The sequence below is a fragment of the Xiphias gladius genome, chromosome 21 (genome assembly GCF_016859285.1).
Source record: "Xiphias gladius isolate SHS-SW01 ecotype Sanya breed wild chromosome 21, ASM1685928v1, whole genome shotgun sequence".
Classification (NCBI taxonomy): Eukaryota; Metazoa; Chordata; class Actinopteri; order Istiophoriformes; family Xiphiidae; genus Xiphias; species Xiphias gladius.
In genome coordinates this window covers 22,575,149-22,601,811 of record NC_053420.1, presented here as the reverse complement: position 1 = coordinate 22,601,811, position 26,663 = coordinate 22,575,149, and the positions used below count along the sequence as shown (strand labels likewise).

General features: G+C 40.6%; 3 protein-coding genes across 3 annotated transcripts; all 3 read right to left on the bottom strand.

The window, feature by feature from the left end:
• Window positions 1–961: 961 nt before the first annotated feature.
• myorg (myogenesis regulating glycosidase (putative)) lies at window positions 962–6,047 on the bottom strand. Its single transcript, XM_040158525.1, has 3 exons — window positions 5,947–6,047; window positions 3,179–3,561; window positions 962–3,000 (listed from the first exon to the last, which is right to left on the bottom strand). Exons 2-3 carry the CDS (start codon window positions 3,439–3,441, stop codon window positions 1,209–1,211), a joined length of 2,055 nt encoding a protein of 684 aa, XP_040014459.1. The 5' UTR covers window positions 3,442–3,561; window positions 5,947–6,047; the 3' UTR covers window positions 962–1,208.
• Window positions 6,048–9,913: 3,866 nt separating this feature from the next.
• zgc:109965 (uncharacterized protein LOC619266 homolog) lies at window positions 9,914–15,059 on the bottom strand. Its single transcript, XM_040159060.1, has 16 exons — window positions 15,045–15,059; window positions 14,527–14,698; window positions 13,857–14,047; window positions 13,517–13,661; window positions 13,189–13,286; window positions 13,033–13,110; window positions 12,760–12,863; window positions 12,050–12,138; window positions 11,791–11,930; window positions 11,530–11,708; window positions 11,319–11,406; window positions 11,162–11,200; window positions 10,576–10,748; window positions 10,417–10,470; window positions 10,258–10,336; window positions 9,914–10,080 (listed from the first exon to the last, which is right to left on the bottom strand). The coding sequence occupies exons 1-16, from the start codon at window positions 15,057–15,059 to the stop codon at window positions 10,024–10,026; spliced, it is 1,701 nt and encodes a 566-aa protein (XP_040014994.1). The 3' UTR covers window positions 9,914–10,023.
• A 631-nt stretch (window positions 15,060–15,690) lies between these two features.
• Window positions 15,691–26,531, bottom strand: fam219aa (family with sequence similarity 219 member Aa). The gene is made up of 6 exons (XM_040115692.1): window positions 26,294–26,531; window positions 22,034–22,127; window positions 21,160–21,253; window positions 20,371–20,451; window positions 19,053–19,107; window positions 15,691–18,555 (listed from the first exon to the last, which is right to left on the bottom strand). The coding sequence occupies exons 1-6, from the start codon at window positions 26,351–26,353 to the stop codon at window positions 18,397–18,399; spliced, it is 543 nt and encodes a 180-aa protein (XP_039971626.1). The 5' UTR covers window positions 26,354–26,531; the 3' UTR covers window positions 15,691–18,396.
• Between the last annotated feature and the right edge of the window lie 132 nt (window positions 26,532–26,663).

Sequence of the window (26,663 nt, the reverse complement as noted above, 5' to 3'; positions counted from 1 at the left end):
TATTATTTAAGTTATTGTGTTTCAGGATTCCAAAATTTAAATATCTTATAAAAGAGATGCTCATTATCTTGGATGTGGTAGTCAATGTATTAGACATTATAGCATCACCAACTGTATTCAGAGTAAACAAAGCACATTAAAGATAGTTAGCCAACAATTCAAACACACTACAGCCTGAGAAAATTGCCTGAGGAAGAGCATAAAATATTTAGTGCCTAATAAAAAGACGTCCTCTTCTGGGCTAAGAGAAGTTAGATGACACTGTGTTACACAAATGAGAGCACATGCAGTTTGTAATGATTAAACTTCAAGCATTCATCCCGATAAGTGAAGCATAAAACCCAACTTCCTGAGAAGTATCTCGGAGCAGAAGAGTAGAAGAGTCATTAGTGTCAAAGGAAAAGTAGGATGTCTCAGTCAAACTGAGAATTGTTATAGATATAGAAGGTTTTATGGAGCCTACTATCTGTCATATGACAAAAATTACACCCCTTTTATCAACCTCCCATCATACAATATGTTTGTCTTACATTAACTTCGAAGTACTGTGACACACAAAAACAACTTTTTGGCTTGTGGCCTACTATGGCATTTATGCCTTAATCACTTCACAGTGTCTATATTCCTTTTTTTCCTTGTAAATTGAAAAGCTGAATTCATAAGAATTAAACACACTTTTACTCACTTTAATACATGCTGGGGTTATGTTGATACAGCCTTATTTGTTCTAGTATGACCAGTAGCTTATTATGGCTAATGTTAGCTAATGTTAGACAGAAATTGCTGTGTAACTGATGATCAGTTTTTCCACTATGACCATACATATTACCATTTATCATTAACCCGTAATTGTCACTTAGTGTATGTCAAAGAAGTTACATAGTCTCACTTTAAAGAAGACTACTTAGCTATCTTTCTATTAAACCACCAAAAAAAAAATGCTAAAGAAGATGACTGACGAAATGAAATGACAATTAAAAATTAAGATAAAATTTTCAGAATTTTTGTTAACATTTGTAATTTAATATGGTGTTAAAATTTAAATTTCTTTAAGTCTTCATATTTTGTTCCAGGAAAGCTTTTCCATAAAAAAAAACAACATTTTCATCCAATGTTTCATGCAGAAAAGCTTAATTCATGAAGCTTGTCTCACAAGCAAATTGGAGCCTGGATTAATCAAGTCTATTCAGCTTTACATTCCCGTTTTGTTACACCCAAACAAAGTAAGCAATTTCATCCAGGTCTACAGGATAGTCCGTGAGGTGCAGTGGCTCCTTGATATCAAATCTCTCCCCCTTGTAGCTTCTCCAACGGCCTGCAGGGAGGTAGATGTCACGCTCTTGCTTTCCAGGCTCTAAAACTGGGGCTACCATGAGGTCATCCCCAATCAGGAACTGGGAGTCAATTTTATAGGCTGTCTCATCACCTGTGGCAATCCACCACAGGGGCCGTATGATTGGGTCCCCGGTGTCCAGCACCTCACCAGCTAGCTCCAGGACCCGTGGCGCCACAATACTCTCGTGGAGAGCTGTGTATTTCCGAGCAATTTCAACCACCTCATTGTCATATTCCCATGGCGGAATAGAAAACTGCATGGAGGGCATGAAGGCTGACAGCTCCAGCCAGCGGATATAGAGTTCTCGATCAGGTAACACATGATTTCCATCTGTGCGGTTCAGATAGGCATTCCCTCCAATCATGTCTGGTAGAATGAACTGATAGCCAAGAATGCTAATGGTGAGCACTGTGGGGATAAGAGATTTGAGACCCAACTCATAGCCCCACACAGAGTCTCTGTCAATTGGCCTGAAGAAGCAGGATATGTTCTGGGATTGGTAACCACTACGCAGCTCAGCTCTATCATTGTAGGGAATGGCCATTTCCGTGTAACGTCTTGTGAAAAAACTTGGGTCTCGAATGGGAGTTCTTGTGCTAAATTTCCATGGTAAGTAGTTGGTCTCCCCTGCATCAAATTTAAAAGATGACACCCCATACCTGGAGCGCAGTGAACGTAGCTGGGAGGAAAACCAATCACGGGCCTCTGGATTTGTGAAATCCAAAATGCCACCAATGCCATTCCACCAGCGCACCAATGCTGGCAGCCGCCCTGTAGGCTCCCTGACAAACAGGCCCCTCTCTACACAAGTATGGAAGTTTTCTGAGTCATAGTTAACAAAAGGGTGAATCCAGAGTGACACCAAAAATCCATCTGATTTCAGCTTTTGGAACATGGCTGAGGAATTGGGGAACTTTGTAGTGTCAAACTCAAATTCCCCGTAGCGGCTGGTGTAGCGGTCATCTATTTCTAGGTGGCTACAGTTGAAGTTATGCTTGCGGATGTTGGCAGCATACACTAAGAGTTTCTCTTGGTCAATGTCAGTCTTATGTAGTGCCCAAGTCGACCATATAGGATGGCGAAACATGACTTTGGCCGGCACTTTGTTTGGTTTGTTGAAGTATCTGCGGACCATATACTTGTGTATGGATGTCACATCCAAGCCCACGCAGACTCTGTAGCTAAGTTCAGCACATGGAGCTTCCCCTGGGTTTGGCTTGAAGGGGCTGTCATTGTATCGCGCCTGGAAGTACATGGTCTTCTCTGTGTCATTCCAGCCCAGGTGGAAGGGCACAGAATTATTTATCTTGATGGCTGTAGCATTGGACGAAAGCCAGTAACTCTCCAAAATTCCACCAAATTCATTGCGATTTGAGTAGATGTCACTAGTAACAAAGGGTTTGGGAGCCTGTTGGCCAGAAATAGAAATAGGCCAGTGCTGAATTGCTGACACTGCACCGCCATACCAGTGTGCAAACTTGTATGTCATGGCATGCTCAACAGGAATGTCAGGAACCAGTTCCTCCCAACGCACACGGTAGCACTGTACTGTGTCCTTAGGTCGAACTGTCTCAATGAAGAAATTAAGTTTTCTATCTGTGGTGCGTCCACAGCTGAGAATCTCTCCTTCTTTAGAGCAGGAATCCAAATCCAGGGTCCCTGACCTGCCAAGGTTTAAAAATAATTACATTCTCATGCACTCTCTAAAATTCTCATGCACTCTAAGTATTTGTCCATTTACATTATACATACATTCCATTTACATTATACATACATTTTCTGATGTAAATATGCCCATACACATACATTAAATTAAATTAAACACCATTTTTATATACCAACCTGAAGTCCATTCTGAAAACAATAGAGCCTCCCTGGTTGCGGATAATGTAGCCATCTTTATTCAGATCCAGCAGTTGAGTCTTAAGCAGCTCAGCTTTGCGTAGAGAGGCTATGTAATAACACCACGCCGTCACTGCTGCAATCACCAGCACCAGGCCGATTACTCCAGCTCCGACTAAAGGTCGAGTGTCCTTGCTGTGTTTCTGCTTGGGGATAACATCTGTAATTGTGCCCCCCGCTCCTCCCGGTACCACTTGGTACATGACTTGTGCCGTTCAGTGGCTAAATCCGAAAGTTAATTTTCTACAGATCATGAGAATGTTTTCCAGGGCACCTCTTTTGTTGCACTCTGGCCCCGCTGTCACGTCTGTCTGCCTAACTGTCTGTATAGAGGGAGAAAAAAGATTTTGAAAAGTCAGGGTCAAGGTTTTCATGCAATATTTGCTCTTCTCATGTCAACACTGTTTTTGTTTTTTTTTCTCAAATGTGTTCAAAATAATTTGATTTCTACAAAAAGGCTGCCTGTTACTGTAGCCTTTGCACAGTACATTCACCTAATGACATCAGCCCCAACCAGATCAAGAAGTCACATTCAAGAAGTCAACTCGTTTTCAGTCTGTCTTGTTTCCCTGTCTGCTCAAAGCCTCCATGGCATTTGTAGCATTGTCTTACATGCCCTACACTGCTGCATAGTAAGTGATTTCACAGCACTTAGAGGTATTTCAATGTCAGGATGTAAACTTTAAAGATATGTTTGAGATTTAACTAAACAAATCTGCTGCCAGTTACCCATTAGAAGATAAAGTAGATGTCCCCAGCAGTAATTCTAACATATGAGTTCAATTGAAAGAAGACTCATTTGTATGTAAGGAAGTAGGGAAGCTGAAAAGGGGATTTTGGCCTTAAAGCTCCGCCAATGCCGGGGAGGAGAGGAGAGCATACTAAACTTTGTGCTCTATCAAGCCAGACGGGCCAAAACTGGAAGTTACCTGGTTCATTCTGGCCAAAAATATAATTTTGAAACAAAGATGGAAAAGATATGTGATATGATATTTCCACTGCATACAGGCCTTACTGTCCCTCCCATCAGGGATACAGGAGAAATTCTTACGAGTAATTAACTGGTTGATGTTAGTTTTCGTGGCTTTAGCTAATGAGAATAGATTACATTAGAATGCACTGCACACCAAGGGGAGTTCAGTCCTCTCCAGCTTCCCTGTTTGCTGACTAGTCCTAACTGCAATTGACCCTCATGCTCTGCTCTGGCAGCAGGGGTCGATAATAAAAAATGCTTGGTATTAATTAGCAATCTAATTGACTAATTCTGTGTTCAATCACCCTTAGTATAGATTTCCCCCAACAACAGGAGTGATAACATAAGCCCGTCATTAATTAACGGAGAACTAACTGTTGGTTTCTTCGAGATCCACCGAGGCTGCTGGACTCCAGTAGGGAAACTGACCGGGAAAGTCAGGAGAAGATTTCCTGTACATCAGCCCTGTTCTAAAAAGAACTGTGTCTGAATTAATTTTTTTTTTTTTTTTTTTAACCAAAGAGTGCAAGATGGACACCGGGTCGAAAAAGTAACATATGACAATCTATGATTTCACAATTAACACGTCAGGGCTGCAACTAACAATTACTTTAATTATTAACTGACTATTATTATTTTCTCAGTTAATCATTTATTCTATAAAATGTCCGAAACTTTGTCCACCACTGTTTCCCGGAGTCCAGGGTGACGACTTAATGTTTGTCAAAATATTCAGTTTATTGTCATGGAGGAATAAATATCCACACCTGGAAATGGAAAGGAAGCTGGATCCAGGAAAATTTGGCTTTGCATTACTTTAACGAGTAAATTGCTTGTCTTTTTTTAAATTTTATTTCTTTTACAATTTACAGACAAAAATCCAACAGTAATACAATGACTTATTACAGACACTAAAAAGCCTTATAAAAATTGTTGCTGATTAATTTTTTGTCACTCAACTAATCTTTTCACGTCTACTCACAATTCGGCAAATCGATTAGAAAAAAAAAACCCTTTGTTTGCTTTTCACGTGTACAGTGGCTTTTCTTAACATAAACATCTTGAGCTCATGTTTGACATGTTTTCCTCACTGAAAGAGGATGACAAAGAGGAAAACTTTCTGATTAGGGCATTTTCTTTGTTTAAACGTGTGAGCAGGGAGGTTTCATTTTTCAGCTTATTTTTCTGTTCTGACATGGGGAAAAATAAACACAGAAGTGCTGATGCAGTTAGAGCAGCAGTTTGAGAAAGCCTCACTACCTCAGTGTGTGTGTGTGTGTGTGTGTGTGTGTGTGTGTGTGTGTGTGTGTGTTGGCATATGCTGATTATGGTCAAATCTTCGGCATATAAACTTGAATCAATAAGGACAGAACTTAACAGATCACCGGTTTACTCTCTTTTTTTCAGATATGAACTTTGTTTTAGATTTGGCCTTTCCAGTTTGCATTTTTATTTTTTAAATAAAAACGTTCAATAAATTCAAACATGCATTTTCTAAGGTTATAGCTGTACAGAAAGGAATGTCTTTTTTGCTGCACCCACAACTTCTACATACAGTACCCAATAGTCCGATGTATAGAAAGGCGTTGTTGTGCGCCTTGGTGGGTGGTGCAAGAAAGTTAACGGAGGGGGGAAAAAAAACCACGGAATCCGCGTCAGTAACGTGGCATACAAATATCGTTTCTGCTTATTCAGTTTTCTTTTCAGCTCTGCGTTAAAAATAGCTTTTGCCTACCGATCAGCGGCAGCCCCCACGGCGGCTCCAGGCACAACTTGTTTGCCACAGTTCAGAGAAGGAGCGAGAGAGGCATCGGGGTTTGCTGTTGCGTATCCGCCTCGTCTACGCCCACTACAGCATGGGAAATGTAGTCCAGTAGATTTGAACAGTGCACTTTTATTTTCTCCTTCTGCACACATTCGACAAATTAACATGACTTGAATCGGTCATACTGGCTGGAAAACTTCACATATAGCAAGAGGCTAATACAACAAAAAAGATCTTTTAAAGAACTGGGAGAAATAGTAATTAGCAAAGTGAGGGGGGAAAAAACGTATAATATTTCTATGGGGACCTGAGGTATATCTGTGCTATGTAGTATTGTGTTTGTAATGACCTTATTTGCATCGGCGTTATATTTTGTCTACTATATGGTTTCACTAGAAAAACGTATAATGATCATTGTAATAAATCTGTAATACCCCTGAGTAAAGTTTCATTGTTGCAGCACTATTTCTGTTTTAACCATCCAAACATGCATTGAAGAATGCTCATACCACACGTAAAAGAATAATCTCTCTAATAGCAGAATAAAATTTTAAAGTCATAGATAGATACTTATTAGGGCTGCAGAACCTTATTCGATTTGATCACCACAGGCCCCTTATGGGAGGATCTTTGCTGCTGATTTAGTACTTAATTGTGTGTGTCCACATTGCATGCAGGGAGATAATAGAGGTGAGAGTGCAACCTACAGGTACATTATTAATTCTTACACCTTGTCTCCACGGGTTAATTAGTAAAGAATTAAATAACAGTGAAGTTAACGATCCCTCATTCTGCTGGAGAACCCCCCAGGAGGCCCCCCTCAAGGACCTCTGCAGACCCCCAGTCCCCACTTTGGGAGCCGTTGCTGTAATAGTCCTAACGAAGACATTCAGACACAAACTCTGGGTGTATGATGTAGTGTCCAGCTTGGTAGGGCTTCACCACGTGGAAGCAGCTGTAGCAACCGCTGTTAGAGAAACCATAGGAGCAGAAATTAGAGCTCAGTGGTTATTTTTTAAATGACTGAAGAGAGGCCTGTTCTTGTCCTGTAAATAACATTTGATGTTATTACATGAAAGTGAATATATGTAGGTATAATCTAGAGTGCTGTTAGAGCAAGACCTGCAATACTGTGTCCGTGCAAAGTGGTGTTGAGCTGCAGGAGGGTTGCTAGTTTGGGGTCTTGTCCGAAGCTGAGCACCTGGATGTTGCCTGTCAGAAACAATGTTAGCTTCAGTTAGTTTTTTTTTTTTTTTTATCACATTAACAGGACTTGAAGAATCACTCAATAATGCTCATCATCTTATCCAGTGTTTTTGGGGTCAAAGGTCAGTGTCTTACCTAAGTCGCTGTGCTGAGAGGGGATGCACATTCCTCTGATAATCCATTCTCCTGTGCAGAAAATCAACCAGAATCAGTATCTCTCTAGTGTTATCTTTGGCCCATAGAGTGAACTGATTCATCGCTACCTTTGTGGGTTCTTCAAAGCTGTACGGAGCTGGTGGCCGGTGCCAGCGGGAGCCCCCGTCAGCTGTAGTTTCTTCAGTCTATCAGCAGAGGGCAGAGATTGTTCTGCGGCTGGGTTGACAGGAGTCATGTGTCGTGGTTTGCCTCCCGCTGCTGTTTTTAGATAGTTGTCAGGACAAGTCGTAACTGGATTGTGAAATGACAAATGTCTGACAGGGGGGAAGAGAGGACCGCCAATGCCCACAAGGGGCGAGGGGTGCGGTTGTGTGCGGGTTGACTTGTAGTTGGGCTGAAGGCTCCAGGGAAACAGAAAGTCCTGGAAAGGCAAGGACAAGAAGGAATTGTATGGGTAGAAGTATAGGAAGAAGAAGTAGAAGATAAAGACAAAAAGAAACATAGTTCTCAGGGAACATGTAGCCACTGGTTATGTCACATGCCCTATAATATACCTTATTAACATACACCTAATTTTAATGCCATGTAGTTAATGTAGTAGTAGTGTAGTAGTAGTGGTAATAGTTAATGTAGTTAACATTCTTTTTTTATTTTCACCTTCTTTTCCTCATGAAATTAACCACGATTACCCCAAAATGGTTGCTCTCTGGTTTTGTCTTTCAGTACAATTTTATTGTATATTGAGAATGTAAAAAAACTCAAAACTCAAAATGCCACCAAGATTCTTCTACATATTATTGCCCTAATATTACATAATGCACTAAATCTGTGAAAATATCTCTTGTAGCAATTCTTTTTCTCTACAGTAAAGTGCCTGTACACTCCTCTCAGCTCTGCTTACGCCATGTCTGGATAAATAAATAGGCGCGGAGGAAGTGCTGAATAATAGATGGGATACAGCTTTCACTAAGCACAGGGTAATGTAAACAACCAGCCGCCAATTAGTTTAAGACACTTTAGTCTGGCCAAATGAAGAACCATAGAGTGCCAATAATTAGTGGCCCAATTAGTCCTGTCTCACCTTAAATGCACCACCAGGAAACGTTAATTCTTGTTTGTTAAAGTTTTTTATTATTATCATTTATTAAATCACACAGATTGCAAGACTGCCAACTCCATGAATTAATTGATTCTGGACTCTCTATGCACAGTCATGAATAATTACTCAGCCCTTTTAAACCTCTACAGTCCCTGTGTGTGTCACAGCAGGCTGTGCATCTTACCGGGCGAGGCTGGGGGTTGTTCCTGCGGTGGGCAGAGGTGGGTCGAAGTTGTGCTCTTTTCGCTCTGCCGGGAGAGGCAAACTGCTCTCTGTACGCAGTGATGTAGAGCTGAGGAGCCATTTTCACTTGCTGTCTTTCTCGTTTTCCACTGCTTGCCCCCACTCTGCCTGAAAGTCATGAACATCCTTCTCCTCCCCTGTCACCTGGTGGCTCCTCCCTTTCTGTCATACCTGTGTACCTCTTGTTCTATTCCTTCCACTTTTTGTCTGCAAAATTGCCAAATATGTGAGGGTTTTTTTCTGCTTGAAATTGTTGCTGGGCCGTACATGCCACCGATTTTGCTGCTATATATTACTCATTTTGTGTTTAATGTATCATAACATAGTTTTTCTCCTCTGCATGTATCAGTTGCTGTAAATCCAGCATGGATCCGAGTCACTGACCAAAAATAGATGGTAGGAACTTTTTGATCAACCATGTACCTATTGTGATGAATCTACTGTGTTGGAAGTAGACACGGGTTAAGAGCATCCTTGCTGAGCCAGATAAACTCTTTGTGCTACCTGAGCACTTGGCCACTAATCCCCCTACGCCCCAGGCCCCCTGCAGAGAAACACATACCTAGGGTCACTGTCTATGACCTACTTCCCTCCCAGGGGCCCCTCACAAACTAGCCAGCACTGATCTCAAACACCGAAAGGCTCCCGTTGTGGCTGTGTAAACAATAGTTAAAACACACTCAGTTTTATCAGATCTGCAGAACCAGACCAAAGCAGGGGAGAGATGGGATTTCTAAGAATCTCCCACCACTGTCCAGGGTCACCTCTGTTCACTGTCAGCATGCCACATGAGCATCAATTATTCACTAAGTGCTGTAGGGTGCCTTTGTGTCTCCACCGCTCTCACTGTGACAGAAAGTGGCTGTTCATCTCGCTGCAGTGGCTGGGCCTTGTTTGACAGCCATTTTAAGCCCAGTCAAATCCATGTCAACAGATGCAGAGCATAGGACACGGAGAATCAAAGTAATCATGTGGCAGGAACGTTCTTCATGGTTGCTCAAATCAGATCCAAGCTATGATTTATACTTCAGTATACTTTGAGGCAAGAAAATTCTCCACCGTTGTCCTTTATTTATTTTGTTTCAGTCTCATCTCCTTCAAACAACAAAACTCAGTCTGTTCTTTTAAGAAACGGTTTAATTAAAGGTATGAACCAAAAACATTAAAACAATATACATTTCAAAGCAAATGCACACTTTGTAGGTTGTGCATATGATCAGTAAGAGAAGACCCTTGTTGCATTGCTTTCATGTCCTGCACAGCCAGCCAAGCCGAAGTCCACCATGTGCAGTGCAGACTTCAAAGCCGTTGTCATAGACTCAGTATTTCTAGTCTTACAGGATTTACTGGTGCTTGGATTTTACTGCTGCTTTCAGTTTTGTGTAAATACAGCCAAAATTCTGTAAGAGAGAAAAAGACAGGTAATGTAAGAAAACAACTCTGAAATCAAGCCGTATCTAACTAGCTGTCTGTGCTTTGAAAGTATATGACAACAAGCAAGGTGATGTACTGGTTGCAAGGAAGAAATGCAGCAATATAATTATGAATGGACATTATAAAAGAGAACATTGACCAACCTGGATTGCATAGTAAACGAACCCCAAATAAGCGGCAATGCAGCCACCAAGGAAGAGATCAAAGGCTGCAGGTTTCACTCTGGGAGGAAAAGTGTGTCAGTATCCAAGTCATATTCAAAATACTACATGCACAAAAATAATTATAACACAGATATTTACCTGTACATCACTATTGGTTGGTTCATTTGATCAAAAAAGGTAATATCAGGGTCCCTGTATGAAGAGTATTAAATATAGTTAACCAGGTAGTGCAGGAAAGATGAGTGTTGGGAATACACTATATACTGCATGTTTACCACTTTTACTATCATATGATACCTCTTGTCCTGTCGAAAATTGTGCCTGTGGACCTGCTGTAGGTAACGTTTAAATTCGTGCTCCAGTGAATTGACCAGTAGGATGTGACTGGGCTCCTTATCCAGCAGCTGGGTTGCCCGGGGAACTGACGTCAGGAAGGACATCAGACTGGACATACGACTGTCCTGAAAGTCCTGCATCAAGGATTCAGGTGTGAGTTCACAAAGGGAAAAATGAAGCAAAGATTTGTGTGCTGTAACATGAAAAAAAACGGGTACCATATGCCATAGTGATTGTTTCGGGTTCTAGTTAATCATTAACAAACCCAACCTGGAACTTACATTACATTTGTGATTCCTACTGGAAATTATTCTCACATTTTGCTGTGCCAAACGTACAAAAACGTCCTCCACTTCGGAGCATTTAAAACCTCTTAATATATGGCAGTTGTTTTATTTGAAAACCTTCAAATGAATCAAATTAACAGGCTAAAACTAGTACATGAGCCTGGGCCTTTGAAGACATAAGTCGTTGTGTAATGTCTAAAAACAAACACCAGAGGTCAGCAATTTCCTTTGCATAATGACCAAAATGACCAGGAGCTTACCATTTGGCCCTTAAAAACCTGCACATCTTTTGGTGAACCCTAATGGAAGATGACACAGAGCGATCACACATTAACATGCAATAAAAAACAGAACAAATTATAAATATTCTGTTTCTGTATTCATGCACGTGTGCTCTGTTTTCCTGAATTTAATCACCTTGTCAGAGAGATTGTACATATACTGTGCCAGTGCTTCTGCTACGATGACGCCATTACGCTTCAGTTTCCTGAAATCCACTTGTGACCTGTTAGAGGATATTCACATGTTCAGGAAACAGCCAATATAGGTTGTGTCTCTTTAAATCATCTCTTTATATCATCAAAGTAAACAAGGCCTTTATAAATCATAAACGGAATTTAGAACCTACATTGTGTCCAGTATGGAGCCGCGGAGCTCAGATTTGGGGTCTTCCAGATGAGACAGAGTGAAACCGGGGATCCTGCGCAGGCTGTAGCGCTCATGCTCCCAGGCTACTGTGGACTCCACAAGATTGATCTTCTTATGGACCAAACCCACCTTCACCCAGGGAAATCTGGAGGAAACTACCTGGGGGAGATGCCAGAAACTTAAGAGCAAATGTTTATTCAGACTTGTCCATATTTTGTACGTAGCAGTAAAAAGTATGTACCTGCTCCAAGTGCTGAATGAAAGAGTGTATGGGACTTCCGGCTTTGGGAGGGCGGGACACATGCATGTACAGTTCATCAGCATTGGCCAGTGTATCCAAACACAGAACAAATGCCACATTGTCATGCAGCAGGCTAGACTCTGGAGGGAAAACGTTTGGCTCAAATAAATCAAAACGGGGCAGTCCATGGTCAAATTCTTATTAGCACACACAGTAGACATTCCATGCGATTAGTGGGTCACAAAGGCCAAAAACTCACCTGCATGGTCCAGATTCTCTTCAATCCATCTCTTTGTGCCAAGGAAGTTGTATTTTCCTCCACCAGTCAAGGAGAACATTAAATGATAACTAAAACACCAAAAACCAATTCAAACAATCAAGCTTTTTATCCTTTACTGATCGATTGCTGAAATATTTATACTCAATAACATGATATAAACGAAATCTTAAATTTGTTTATATCAGTATTTAGCAGTGTGCACATTCACAATAGGTTGTCAGCCAGCTTTGGGATGTTATTTTCTGACCAGTGCCACTCATAATAATAATGTATGTTCTCATAACATTAGATGCTTGCATTATTGGCACTGTGTATATGTACATTAGATACGTGTATTCAGTGGTGGAAGAAGTATTCAGATCCTTTACTTAAGTCATAGTAGCAATAACACACTCCATTACAAGTAAAACTCCTGCATTCAAAACCTTACTTAAGTAAATGTATCTAAGTATTATCGTGGAAATTTAATTAATGTATCAAAAGTAAAAGTGCTCATTATGTAGAAAAATGTCAGTGTCAGTGTTTTATAAAGTTAATTAAAATGGAAATACTCAAGTAAAGTACAAAGTGCCTTCGAGTTTGTGCTTAAGTACAGAACTTGAGTAAATGTACTTAGTTACATTGCACCACTGCATGTAGTGACCATGCTGCATATGCTTTGGTATGTTAAAATGGGAACTGTAACTCACGGTGGTCTGGTGCTAGGTCTACTATAAAGCTTCTGGAAGAGACGTGCCAACTCCAGCAGGATGGTGACCCCACTGCCATTAGAGTCTGCTCCATAGGACAACCACTGTGTTACACACAAACAGGAGCACATTAATGCCTGAGGAGATTATTATACCGTAAGTGCTGACATTTTAAGAGGGGAATGGATCGAAAAATTTAACATGGTAGAGAATTGGAAACTGTTACACACGACTTCATAAAGTGTTTTATCATTTATAGCATATGTGACTCACCGGGGCCAGCCCATATGAATCATAGTGTGCCGTGATGACAATAGTGGGTACATCTTCTCCTGTTCCCGGGAGCACTCCCTGAAATGCACATCACCAGTTACACAGCGCGGAACTGAGGACCAATCCCAAACCAAATGAATCAGGCTCCACACTCACCTCCAGTGTGACTACAGAGTTGTCAGTGATGGCCTTGATGGGGACGTTGTTGCTCACTAAGATCTGAAAGGCCGTAGCTGTGACCATACTCCGAAGGACTGCCAACATTAAAAACATACAAATTTCAATAAATTAGACATACTGCTTCTTACCCAGTTATTTAGTCTGCTATTCTATTATAATCTCTTCAGCTCCTTGTATCCATTCTGTAACTTTTTCCGTTCATGTTATGTCATGTTCATATCTTTCTTATCTGTCTTTGTTTGAAATAGTAATAATCCATCCATCCAGTTTGCAGTACATCCACATACCCTCTTGCTCCTCTTACCTCGGATTAATATCGACAAGTTTCGGGTGGCCGCAGCCTGCTTGATCTCCTCATACATGCAAAGCAGCTGTTCATCCTCAGGCACCACATACACGGGCATGAGGGTCTCCTTCAGCAAGGTCTCGCTCTCACTCACCATGAAGGACTGAGAGAGAAAAGGCATTGTTAAAACAAATGGCTGAGGAAAAAATTGATTAAGAACTGTTTAATATCCTCCAGTCCATCCTGTTCTCTTTCCATTTCCATAGCAATGGTATGAAGTTCCATAATAATACTTCAGCAAGCTGTTACCTAATACTTGTCCTGAACCACAAAGAATGATTTTGGATAAACCTGTTACCTGTACAGTGTCATGGGGGATACTGGAGATGTTTTTGGGCAGCAGGATCAGTATGGCAGCAGCATTTTGTTTCTGGGCCTCCAGGTATTTTTCTGTGGTGAAGTCCAGCACCTTCATGATGACACAGCGGCGGGTCAGCACCGGCTCGTCGGCTGACCGTGCCTCTGCCACCACAATGGCTCCACGGCAACCTCAACGTACAAAAAAAAGCCAAGGGGCAAAACTTACATAAATATCAACTTGAAATTTGATATTTTGCATATTATTTCGTAAACACAAATAAAGTCAATACAATGCAAATGTGTTTTCTTGAATCACTGATTCATTGCCATATATGTGACAGTAATTAAGACATCTCTCAATCCTTTTTTGGGACTGAGTTGTTCATGTTGTTCAGGTCTATTCTTGAAGATAAGACTGACAACTACATTTTTGCAAGCCTTACACCTCAAAAACACTAAATAATGTGTCAGCTGAGCAGCGGTGGAAGTACTCAGATCCTTTACTTAAGTATAAGTACCAGCACAACTGTTTGGGTAACATTTAGTTGATACTATCAGCACATAGGCATCTGAAAGTTTGTGTACCTCAAAACTGTACTTAAGTACAGTACTTGAATAAACTTAATTAGTTACTTATTCCACCACTGGAGGCGATTCTCTGAACTTACCATGCTTCTGTTGCGCCAAGTTGTACTGTTGCATCCTGTAGGCATTGAACTCATAGGAGGATACAGCAGGAAGAGCAGAGCCATGCAGACACTGGACACACAGCAGCAGCACAACAGCAGCTAGGCCCAGGTCTTTCAGCAACGTGATGTCACGTCCTGCTATGGTGTCAGTCTATGAAGGAAGGTTGGCATTAGGCTTTAAACAAGGCCACACTACACACACTGAATGGTGTGCGCCATATAACATATAACACAGGTACGTAGACCAGGCTTGGCAGGACAGATAGCAGGACAGCATGTTTACACAGACTATCACTGTGCTGTATGGTTAAAACAGCTAATAACGCGATCTCTCATTTTTTCAGACCCCATTACAGATATCCTTGAGAATTTCATGAAGAACTGGTAGCTAAAGAGGGGCAATTCATCTTGTCTCGTACTAGACTATAACAGAGTCTCAACCAACCTGAACTTCCATTAGGCAATTCCCATTGTTGATGATATTTTCTACCTATAACCCTGAAGTCATCCATGTTCGACTAGTAGCATTTTGGATATCGAATTGTTCCTCACCTGTCTCCCTGCCATCCTCTGTCATGAGCCTCCTTACTACGTATTCCTCAACTTCAGTGCTACTCCTTGCAGCGTGGACTCACACTACTGTAGCTCCTGGGCTTCAAGGCATCTAGGTAAGCCACCATTCACCATCTGCTCCCAAGGGATCAACTCAAAGCTAATCACAAAAACCCAACCCCCCTCCCTCGCACTCGCTGCTCCTCTATCTATGTATCCATCCCTTCCCTCCATCCTCTCTTTCCTGGCTGCAATATCACACTCATTCACTTCACTTCAGTGGGTAATAACACATCACCAGCAGAGACTCTGTGTGGGTGGCAGGCAAACTGTTTCATATGGTAGCTATTTTTTTTCACCTCCTACAGGGACCGCTGTATGAATAAGTTTTGGATTGGAGTCTTTGAATCTGACTGAGACTTCACCCCCCTAATCATTCTGTCTTTCTATTAGTGGAACATGTAAAAAATGGTTTAAAAAAGAAATGGCTGCTATGGTATCAAGCAAAAAAGGTACAATTACAAATCACAGAAGCATGTGGCAACATCAAAATTCAGATATCTAATATTTATTTATTTTTTTATATGTCGCACTATACACAGAACTTTAACACTGTTAAAATCTAAATGGAACCAGTTCACAATCATCATAATAAACATCTGACAAATAAAAAGTATCTGTTTGTATATGAGTTATTTCCCATACATGAAAAATAAATTAAAACACACGCAACTGCAAATAAATAGCTTTTGTTACAATGCATTACGTTAAAACTCAAGTGATTAGTGAAGCAATGCCCCAAGGAGACAACATTGGCCAGAAGTAGTGAACTCAGTAGGAGACGACTCCGACAACCTATGTTGAATCTATCAGGATGATCTTAATGCTTAAAAAAAAAAAAAAAAAAATGAAGCACCATAGTCAATCACACAGTCAGTCCTTCATTGTTATTATACTGTACTGTACACGGCTACTGGTCTAAGACACACCTCAGCTAGGAGATGCATTGGTGACATATTACCTGACCTACTGTACTGTTTGTGTCTTTTTTCTACTTAATACATTATCTACACGCATGGCACCTTATTTGCAAAAAAAGTTGTTGTTTTTTTTCAATGCTTCTGTACTTTTGTAAATCAAATGCTGTATCACTGAGGTTGTATCAGGGATATCAGCGATTCCTGTCTCGACCACACATAAGCTTGCAGATCTGTCATTTCAGAGTCATACATTACACATCGTATCTCCATCCAATGAATTGTGAAATATTTGAATAAAATTAGCAAAACATCACTTATGAAAGATGTACGGTTCCCCCAAAAAATAAAATCATGTATTGAAAAAAGGTACTCGAAATGAGATTGCTCATTGTAGATGCACAGAGTATTTAAAATCCCTTGTACATGAGTCAACAGAATAATCTCAGCATTACCATGAGAAAATAACATCGACCACAGTGTAAAGTGCACACATACTTAGAACTGTAGTTATATTAACAGCTATCATTCCCATAAGCTGGATAAGAGCTTATCTAGGCTTAAGTTATTTTCAAGAGAAAACCGTTTTCCAGGTGTCATACTAGTTAAAATATGCATCCAGAAGTCATACATATGTAAAAACTCTAATTGTTGGGGAGTTTTGGTGGAACCTGGCTTGATCGTCCGCTGAGCAGATTCAGATGCAATCTACTAGAAAATAGCTGATATCGGTAGAGCTCTGGAGATGTCTTTAGAATGATGTAAACACGAAAAATAAAGAGAATGCATTCAGTAATTCTATACAGCAAGGAAAACTTCCTATTAAACATCATGGAAAACATCCACTGGCGTAAAGCATTGACCATACACAGCTGTGTTAGGTGCTACATATACAGTTGTTGTCCCCAAATCGGACACATTTGTTGTATTCAAAATCAAGGGGAGTATGAGCAAACGTACAACCATACAAAACAAATACACTTAAACAGAACTTTAAAGAAAGGAAAGCATTTTATACTTCCCTTGATATGCAAAAAGAGTATTTTTTCCTGCCCAAAAAAAGAAAAAAAAATCCCATTTCATTTCCATCCAGGCAATATGGAATTACTTTGTACACATTCTCAAGTATGACAAAAATTGCACATCTTTCTATTTATCTGCACATATTCTAAGCCTTTTATCCATTCACTGATAAGTATATGAATTATTTTGCAACCACATTCACAAGTGGTGACTGCCTTTGAGAGCATCTTAAACAGCCACTCATGTCGGGGATAACATGAACAAACACAAAGGAAGTACACACTAACTCATGAGCTGTTCCTGCCATTGTTTCTAAATCCCTAGATCTACTGATATTACAGTAGGTGACCCTAAATATTACTGTTTTTAATAACACACCTCACATTATGTCTCAGGATGTGTTTAGAGGTCAATAAAAATTGATAAATTGTCTGCACAGGCTGGTCATTAGACATTTAGAGTGTTAACAGGCAACATGCAAAACAATTTTTTTTTTCAGCTTCTCTTAACTGAATATGAAACCATTAAGCAGTTAAAGCTTGGTTTCACAGAAAAACATTAAAAAAAAATCTAAAATTACTATTTTAATGTTGTGAGTGTAAGCATTTGTGATTTATCAGCAAGTTTTAATGGTTTAGCACTACTTTCCTGGACATAATCAGACACACACACATGTCATTTTCATGTTCGGCACACATATATTTCACAGGAAGACAAAACAGACTGGCTGAAAGAAGTGATAGAGAGAAAAAACAACGGCCACTACAAAACTTCCAATCTCTTCTTGTCCGTTGAATCTTACCATCAATGATACACAAGCAGAAAAAGTGCTTTCCGTGGATGGTGCACTGCCAATGATGACACCTCGTCGCCATTACACACATTCAATTTTGTTGTTTCTGTTCTTCCACAACGTCGCACAATCTTTCATGGTCCTTGAAAACCAAAATATCCACAAGCATGAGATGGAAGTCAAACAAAGGAGAAGCAAAAGTGACATGTTTTCCTTAGAGGTAAAGTTTCTGCCATCAGTCAAGTCCCCGCTGAACCAACAATGCAGAAGTAAGATGCACAGATCCTACCATAGGAGGAACGTGCACAGATACTGTACATATTGACTCTTTTCTCAAGACTTGGCCTATTTTCTTTTCTTATTTTAGCATTTACAAACCCTTTTTTTCCCTTTGTGCCATTGCAAGCTGATAGTTTTTCCTCCTTGCTGCCACTCTGGTCAGTAGTTGGCGTCATTGCAGGTGGCGGGCAGGAGATTTTTCGGGGGCAAAATGGTGGAATGGTGCTACTGGATTTGACAGGCTGTGGAGGGAGCAGCCTGACAGCACATGCAGGTGGGGTTAACTGCTTTAGGGGGGATCAAATCCAGGTCCTCGTCATCTGGGATCTCATCGAGTCGGTACCCATCCTTTAGGAGCTGGATGTTCAAGTCCTGGTTGATCTGCTGTAGAAGCCAAAGAAAGACGATATCAACAGAGCGTCTGGACAAATGCTCTTCTCAAATTTCGAAGGTACGAATGACCTTTTTAGTTGAATAAATTACTAAGCTGGTTCAAAAAATACTTAATATAGATGCCGAAACCAATGGTGATCCAAATTAGTTACATTTTTACAGAAACAGAAAGCAGCAACATAGAAACGAAACGGGTCTTAGGTGGTAATGGGACAAGGCAAGAGTCAAGACCAAACAAAAGATACTCCAAGCAGAAGACATGAACAGGAATCAACCTGTTTGGATGAGAAATGGGGATATATCATTACAGATGACTGTGTGTAGGTGAAGTGAAAGCTTCGCAGAGCCAGTACATATTTTTTCAATGCGTGGACATATACCTGGTGTGGGTATGGGACTGGGTGATCAGGTGGTGACACTGGTGGGGTGACACTGTATAAACTACAATATAACGTGTGTATAGATACCTGGTCCCTCAGACATCTCACCTCGGCTGAGGAGTATCCTGATGAGGAGTATCTGGACATGTCAAAGTCATCATCACTGAAAGACAGGAGACATCAGCAGTTAGACACAGAAGATGAGGGTCCGGATAACAGTAACACATAAACGTAAACTGATGTCTGACTCTTTAGAGAGGTAGTCCAGCAATTTATTATTGCACTTTCATAATAACTTGCGAGACTCAGATTTTTAAAAATAATTTAAATCAAAGCAGCAGTGCTTGAGGTATCCTCACTTTTTAGTCTCAGTATGGGTCAAGCCTAAAAAATGCTGGATCCTACATTTCCCATGATGCAACTCAGTCTTTTTTTTTTGACACTCCCTCCCTAGTAAAAGCCAATGCCTTTCAAACTTTATGACCCCTGTTTGTGCTGCAGGCTTTCAGTTTTAAATTTGTAGGCTGTATCAAGTTTAGGCTATAGATAACCCTGATGACATCATCAACTGCTAATACTAGTCACCAGTTGCAGCTCGTATTTTAATTGGTAGAGTGATTAGAAAACAAAGTCTTGACATTTCTGAGGTATTGATTGCACATTATAACTCATAAAGACAATATGCTGCAATCTCTCGATTTCTATGGAAACCACTGGCTCTCATAATCAGGCTGAATGAAGAGACATATTGGAGCACGCAGATGTTCAGTTCAACATACAGACACCAACTGTCTTTTTTTTCTTTTATATAAAATTTTATCTGAGGAGTAGTAACATCATGTTAAAGCAGCTAACAGGCTTTTCCCTCAAATGAGAAAACTCCCTTTCATACACTGTAAACAAACAGAACAGAGAGACATTGTGCAAAGGGTGTGCACTTGAATCTAAAATGTGGACAATAAACAAACGGGTGTCCTGTGTTGCTGTGAGCCAGAAATCTTGTCAGTGGGTGTACATGATGCAGTACATGATGTAAGCTTGGTTTGCTTCCAGAGTGCTCTTTTTACAGGACAGAGTTTCCCTCATGTAGCTGCAAACGGAGGCCACAAAAGGGTGGGACTCATCTGTGTCAAATACAGCCTCGCTGGTACGGGGTGGAAGCGAGTGTTCCCTCTGAGCCGCTTTTCCCTGTCCAAATCCTCACCCCGCATATCCTCAAATCCTGAGCCCTGGGAGAGGCCTTACCCCTTTTTAGGATCCCTTCTTTTAAGAACTCTCTCAAGTGGCTCTATGGATTAATGTACCATCATGGCAGAGTCAGACCTTCAAAACAAGTGAGCCAATTTCTCCTTTTCTCTCCTTTGAGGCCAGCCTGAAAAGTTCACCCTGTTACTATTATAGAAATTGATGTGAAGAAACTATGTACCTGTCAGTGTCCAGTGCTACCAGGGGTTTCTCATCTGGGCTCTGGTCTAGAGAGGAGTAACCTTTGTTTGGCACCACCAACCTGAAGAAGGGCATTGAAAACAAGACAGAACAAGACAAAACTTGAAAAAATTTTCGACCCTCAACAAAAATCTTTCACATTTTTCACAAAGACATGCAACGTGTTCTTACTGAAACACCCACAAAACTATTTGCCAACATTTGAAATCATGGAGGGATCTTAATAGAGCAGTAGTTTTACCAAAAACCAGATGCTTGTCCTGAGTTTTGTAGTGCTCTCCTTTCAGGCCACAAAGACACAAAAATTGGGGGTAATCTGTATCCCTCAGACTGCAAGCGTTCCTAGATTATCTTTCTGCCTCAGAGACTCGGGGTTCAAGTCGGTAGCCTTTCTTGTATTTCCACTAATCTGCCAGGGAGTGGGATTAGACAGATGAGCCAGTTGTCAATGCTGTGGGTTGTACTGGGTTTATGCTCAATGCTTTGGCTCTTTCATCAACGTTCACACACACAGAAACATCAAATTCCCCTCTCTCTAAAAAGCCTTGTTGTCTGCACTGTTTGTGTTTGGTTGTAACATTAGGAAGTCTGATGGTGTTTGCAGACGGCTGACGGCAAAAAAAGCCTTAAGTGGCAAGCTGGTTGCGGTACTTTGCCTTGAACGGTGAACAGCAGATATAAAAACATATCGCTTGAGATGCTAATTAATGCATTCGTGGTTGAGCTGGTGGCCAGAACAGAAACACAAACAGGCAGTGGAAGCTGTTACCTTGTCCTGGCATTCTTCTTGGGTTGTTGATTGACAGGACTTCCCACGGCGCCATTCTTCACTGATCCCTTCCTTGCAAGGTCCCTCTGTTTCTCTGGGTAACCACAGGATGTGAGGTCATGAGTAAATACATCAATAAACCTCAACTTAATGACCATGAATGATAGATGTATATGATTTTGCTGCTTGAATATTAGTGTACAGTGTATGGATGTCATGACAAAAAGTTTTTTTGGATTGAAGAAATCACAGTTTGACTCCAAAAACCAACTGTCACAATTTGACAGAATTCTTTCAAGATACTTGCAATGTGAAAGTTAAAAACATTGTGATTACTATTAAAATATAAGTTCTTCTTGAGACACGGAGTTTCAAAATAAATGTTTCCGAGGATGGGATCATTTTAGCTTTTGAAATATTGACTGGTGAATTTGAGGAAGCAATATTCTTCGGCAAGCTTTCTGGAACAGAACCCTTAGGACTAAACAGAGATGAGGAATCCTGAATTCTTTCACCGTGTTGTGGTGGTACAATAACAGAGGCAGCGAAGAAATGTTCTGACACCTCTGACAGTAGAAATAAATTGCAGTGCTGGGGAATAAAACTTCTCTGAGATACAGTAATCCTAGCGAATATCATATAGTGCTGGATATGAACTGAGTGTTTGTGCTTATTTTTGCAATGCGCTGATGCAGTAAAACATTACATGATGCGGTAGCCCATGGCAAACTTAACACACACATTTCCCTGATGTGCTTAATGCTTTCCACAACACAAGGTGTTTTCGACTCTTTGCTACTGCTCACTGTTAAAACCTTTATTATAGAGTGTGAAGTCACGTTATGTATTGATTTGCAGTGTGTCTGTGTGATACCTATTTGGACTTGCAGTGGTGAGGGCTTATAGTTCATGGCCACAGTCTCTCCCTTGGTGTCACTGTCTGGCTCTGAGGTTGAGGCTGCTGGGTCCTAGGAAGAGAAACACACAGTACAGAGCATGTTAGCGTGATTCGGCCAAAAACAACAACACTAACAACTAACATTTGGTATCTTAATTTAGTGCAATCTCTGGTCCCGTCTAGGTGCTGTCTCTTCATAGACTCTCATAATCCTAGCTGTGTCACTGCTGCAGACTATCTGAAAGGGATTAAACTTGAACCCAAGCTGTTTTCTAGTAACACAATACCAATTAACTTGTGCTATACTTCCTTTGGGCACATGAAATTGAATGCAGTCCTGAGGGAACGATCAACATAATGCTGAGAGCAGCCCCTCGATTTATCACTAGGCTACCACCGGCCCACATCAGTAAAAAATCAGTTCTTTTTTAGAACCTGCCTGTGTCCAATACCCTGATATGGGCCACTGTAGCTGCCTGGTTTGCAGCATCAATAGGCTTGAGTGTTCTGCCTATGTCGCTGGCTCCGTCTCTTTTATGTGTGAGCAGTGATGGCATAGGGAGGAGGCGTGGGAGAACAGAGGGGGTTGCTGTTGGAGCCACGGTTTCCCCAGACTGAGAGAGAGGGGAGCTGGTTCGCGCTTGGCCTGTTCTGCTGACAGAGCTCCACATTATGTTGATCCTACAGGCCTCCCCTTGTTGCACTCAGAGGGACTCCACAGGCCAGATGGGCAAAGGCTACCAGGCATTTGGCTTTCAATAACTCTGTATTCTCTCCATAGGAATAACAGCTATATTTAAAGGATCCTTCCAGCAATCAATTGACTGGAGCTGAAACTTGGACACTTCTGTTCAGTTATAGTTGAAAATTCATATGGGCTCAGACCACAGCTTTATACTGAGATATAGTGTGTTACTTAAATAACGTAAAATAAAATATATAATCAAAGTGATAGATGTCTATACATAAAAAGGCCATGGTATGTTTGTACTTCATGAAAACGTTTAAAAAATTTAGAAAAACCCAAGTGTCTTTGAAGTTTGTGAGAAGGGATTACAAAGTAAATAGGGCTAGACACAGATATGCCTGAATCGATTTCATCAAAACCTTTTCCTATTATTAATGTGAAATACTACAGGAACTCAGGCCAATTCCATGAGACCAATAGATCTTATTCAATATCATAGGGCCTGATGAAAAATTCATGAGTATTTAGCACGGAAAGTGGGAAGCTTATTTTGCATATCGATTTTCACGTAACATGTTTAAAAACAAGCTGCCAAAAACACAGTCTGGTAATACAGCATAGCAAAGCACTACATGTTTAGATTCATGTAGTGTCTGGTTAATGCATAGGCAAAATTCAAAGTACAAAGTTATATTATTGTCATCAGAGCAAAAGGCTGATACAGTATCTTTTAAATGTTGATTTCCCCACATTTGAACAAGAACAAGTGATAAATGACAGGCTGGAAAGTTTTTTGTTTTGTTTTTTTGTTTTTTTTTTAAATGCAGTCCAGTGTAGCCAATATACCTTCACTGGATACAACAGTCTCATCCTCATCTGATGATGAAGCATTGTTCGCTTGGCTGGAATAATTAATGAGAGCTGCAACAGTGAATACAGTACACACACTAGTAGGAGCTGTGAAAGCACAGCACACAAATGATGTAGTCGCACTGTAGCAAGCACAAACATGAGCCCTTTGTGTTCTGCAACAGGCCCTTCCCTTAAATCATTAGGCTTACCCACAGGATTTTTTTTTTTTTTTTTTTTTTTTTTTTTAAACTCGTGTTTCTCACACTTCACTTCGACCACAGGAAAATACTGTAATTAGGTAGGGTCATATTGTCTGTCAAATGAATCCCTTTGATTTTTTTTTCCACAGAGCTTGAAGTGAATAATGAAAGGGATTCCGTATTAAGCTGTTTGTGACAGAATTTCCTGCCACTTCTTGAACATAACAATTACCAATAGCAAGAAGCAGGTAGCCCACGATAAACAAATTAAAATTGCTCTTGAAATACAAAAGCTTGCAGTATATCACTCCAAACTTTTACCTAAAGAAATGCTACCAAAGGTTGTTAAATTAGAAGTAATCCTTGTTGGCCTATGTTATATTATCACTAGCTTCATTTGGGTAAAGTAATAGGTACTAGGTGATGGCCTCATACAAAGTCAACCAGGCCACTTAAAACATACATTAAGAGCCTATAGACTGCTGACAGTCACTCAAAAAATGATTCAGTCCTGAACTATGACATTTCGGGTCACACGCTGATTCTATGTTTTAAAAGTAAAACATGGCCCGTCGTCCCGACCTTCAACATTCACACACACGCACGCACGCACGCACGATGTGTGTACACATCAGTGTATCATTTTCATCAGCGTGTCCTCCAGTGAGTGACTCCTTTACTACCTCTGATGATGAAGAGCCACAAGGATGCTGACACAGCACAGACACCAAGCTATTGGTAGGATTATACATCATGGCCTCCCACTGGCCAATAGCAGTGAGGACTGATACATCAGGTGACCATTAAAACAGTTGCATGCTATCCTTATGGCTGATAATGGCAACTGGGCAATATCTCAATATGTTGCAAGGCAATCTCTCGTAATGATATTTAGCCTAGAGTAATCATTCTCAAAAACTGATTTCATTGAAGGGATAATTAAAAATCATTAACAAGTTTACTTTTCACAATCTTAAGCTTCATACACTTCTCACTGATAATTGACAATTATTCAAATCACACATAATTCTACACAAAGCTGTTTTATTTGTATGAAATTCATTTTCAACAAGGAGCCAGGTGCCATGTGCATTCATGCGGTTTAGGAATCACAATGAAGTTATTTGCATTAAAATGCACAGCCATGTGCGCCACGGCAACTGTGATCCTAACACAATCAGATATGGTGTAAAAGTGAGGGAGAGTTTCAGGGGTTTGAACTGCAAAAGTTAGGAGGTTACACTGAAGAGGACCACAGTGTTTTTTGACTTGCACAGGTTATTATAGTTATGAGGAGAAAAAGAATAAACTAAATGGTTTCAAGAGTTTTAGGGCACAAACTGCCCACCCTGCAACCACAATGATTCACTTCCTCGGAAATCTCACTGGATGAAACATGAGAGCAGATTGATCAAATCTTCATGCAGAAAGAGCAATTGCTGCTGCATAAAAAAAGGCAGACTTTCTTTACTGGGGGAAAGTGTATGATTTCTGCTGGAGTATAGCCTCAGGGGTAGTAGGGCTGAACATTAGAACTCGGGAGCTCTGCTTTTGCCTAAACCCCCAAGGCAAACACTTAAAAAGGGACAGCTGTTTGAGACCACTTTGTTTGAAGCGTGGAAAATAAGGCTGGCGTATCAGAGTTATCTATGGTAATAACAGAATGTATTGCTCAAAGAAAAGCTCAGTTATGCTTTAAATGTAGGGAACAGAAGCAGTGAATCCGTTGATTTTTGGCAGTCATATCCACTCAGAACTTATGCAAGGTTAGGCCCATATTGTAATGGCATTAAAACACAGAGAAAAATAACACTATGTTGTAAACAATGTATTATTATATATCTATATATCTCTCCTAATTTTATCGGCGGGCCAGCAACCTATCATTTGTTAAATCATGGAAGGATGAGGCCATTCTCTTCATAGGGGCCTCCTCGCCCTAACCACCACCACCACCACCACCGTCATCAGGGCTGCACTCTGCAGTACAGTTTGGACACAAGAGCTCCTGTTCACGCGATCATTCGGGCTCACAGCTCATCCCGACCCAAATCACACGTCACCAGATGACGAAATGTAAAAACAGTGGCGTCCGTCAGATATTGATGTAAACAAGCGCATACTGGCGTGGATTTGCAAAAAAAAAGAAAAAAAGAAAAAGAAAAACACTATTTTAGTCAACTGCATAGTTTAATTACTAGGATATAATAAAGTAAAAGCTTATTTATTATTGAATTATTATCAGAGCTATTTATGTGTTCATTCTGTAGGGACGGATATAGCCCCTGTCCTTTCATCTGGACATAATCAATGTACACCCATCCCAGAGAACCGGTTTGTCCTATAGCTATCCGTTAGCTCTCGCACGCAGATTATGTGCCACAGCTGTCACGATAAGCCCCACAGGCGAGATAAAAAGAAGAAAAAAAATGCTGCCGTTTGCATTCAACGGCAGAATGATTTGCTTAAAATCTGTTTTTGTCTCTCGTCTCTTACCAAAGGCTGTGTCTCCCCGTTGACTGGAGGCACTTGGAACCTGTCGATTTCTTCCATCATTTTGGCAAAGCGTTACAGAAAGGACGCAAGCAGTGTAAGATAAACGGTGACTTATGTCTAACTATCCTGGTTTATGATGCTCGCTTGTCGGGATCCTTCGTTTTTCAGCATGATAGCAGCTCGTTTTCCTCCATCCTGGCAGAGGTGACTCGACAGCAAAACAGCAGTACCGCCCCACTTCCGGGTCTATAGACTATTCATGACGAGACTGTCCAATCACAAAGGAGACCGTATTCAAACGCGTAGTGAGGCAAATGGTGTTTTTAAATTATTCTTTTAAGACTGCATTTTTTAATTGATATCTTAATTA

What these genes read in the sequence shown, in the direction of transcription:
- myorg (XM_040158525.1), bottom strand. Translation starts at nt 3,441, where the DNA reads ATGTACCAAGTGGTACCGGGAGGAGCGGGGGGCACAATTACAGATGTT. An exon ending in GTTTTCAGAATGGACTTCAG is followed by an intron (nt 3,001 to 3,178) that starts GTTGGTATATAA and finishes AAACCTTGGCAG; the next exon opens with GTCAGGGACCCTGGATTTGG.
- zgc:109965 (XM_040159060.1), bottom strand. An exon ending in ATTCATATGGGCTGGCCCCG is followed by an intron (nt 12,864 to 13,032) that starts GTGAGTCACATA and finishes TGTGTAACACAG; the next exon opens with TGGTTGTCCTATGGAGCAGA. An exon ending in CAACCAATAGTGATGTACAG is followed by an intron (nt 10,337 to 10,416) that starts GTAAATATCTGT and finishes TTTTCCTCCCAG; the next exon opens with AGTGAAACCTGCAGCCTTTG.
- fam219aa (XM_040115692.1), bottom strand. Translation starts at nt 26,353, where the DNA reads ATGATGGAAGAAATCGACAGGTTCCAAGTGCCTCCAGTCAACGGGGAG. An exon ending in ACCACTGCAAGTCCAAATAG is followed by an intron (nt 21,254 to 22,033) that starts GTATCACACAGA and finishes GTGGTTACCCAG; the next exon opens with AGAAACAGAGGGACCTTGCA. An exon ending in AAGAAGAATGCCAGGACAAG is followed by an intron (nt 20,452 to 21,159) that starts GTAACAGCTTCC and finishes GCCCTTCTTCAG; the next exon opens with GTTGGTGGTGCCAAACAAAG.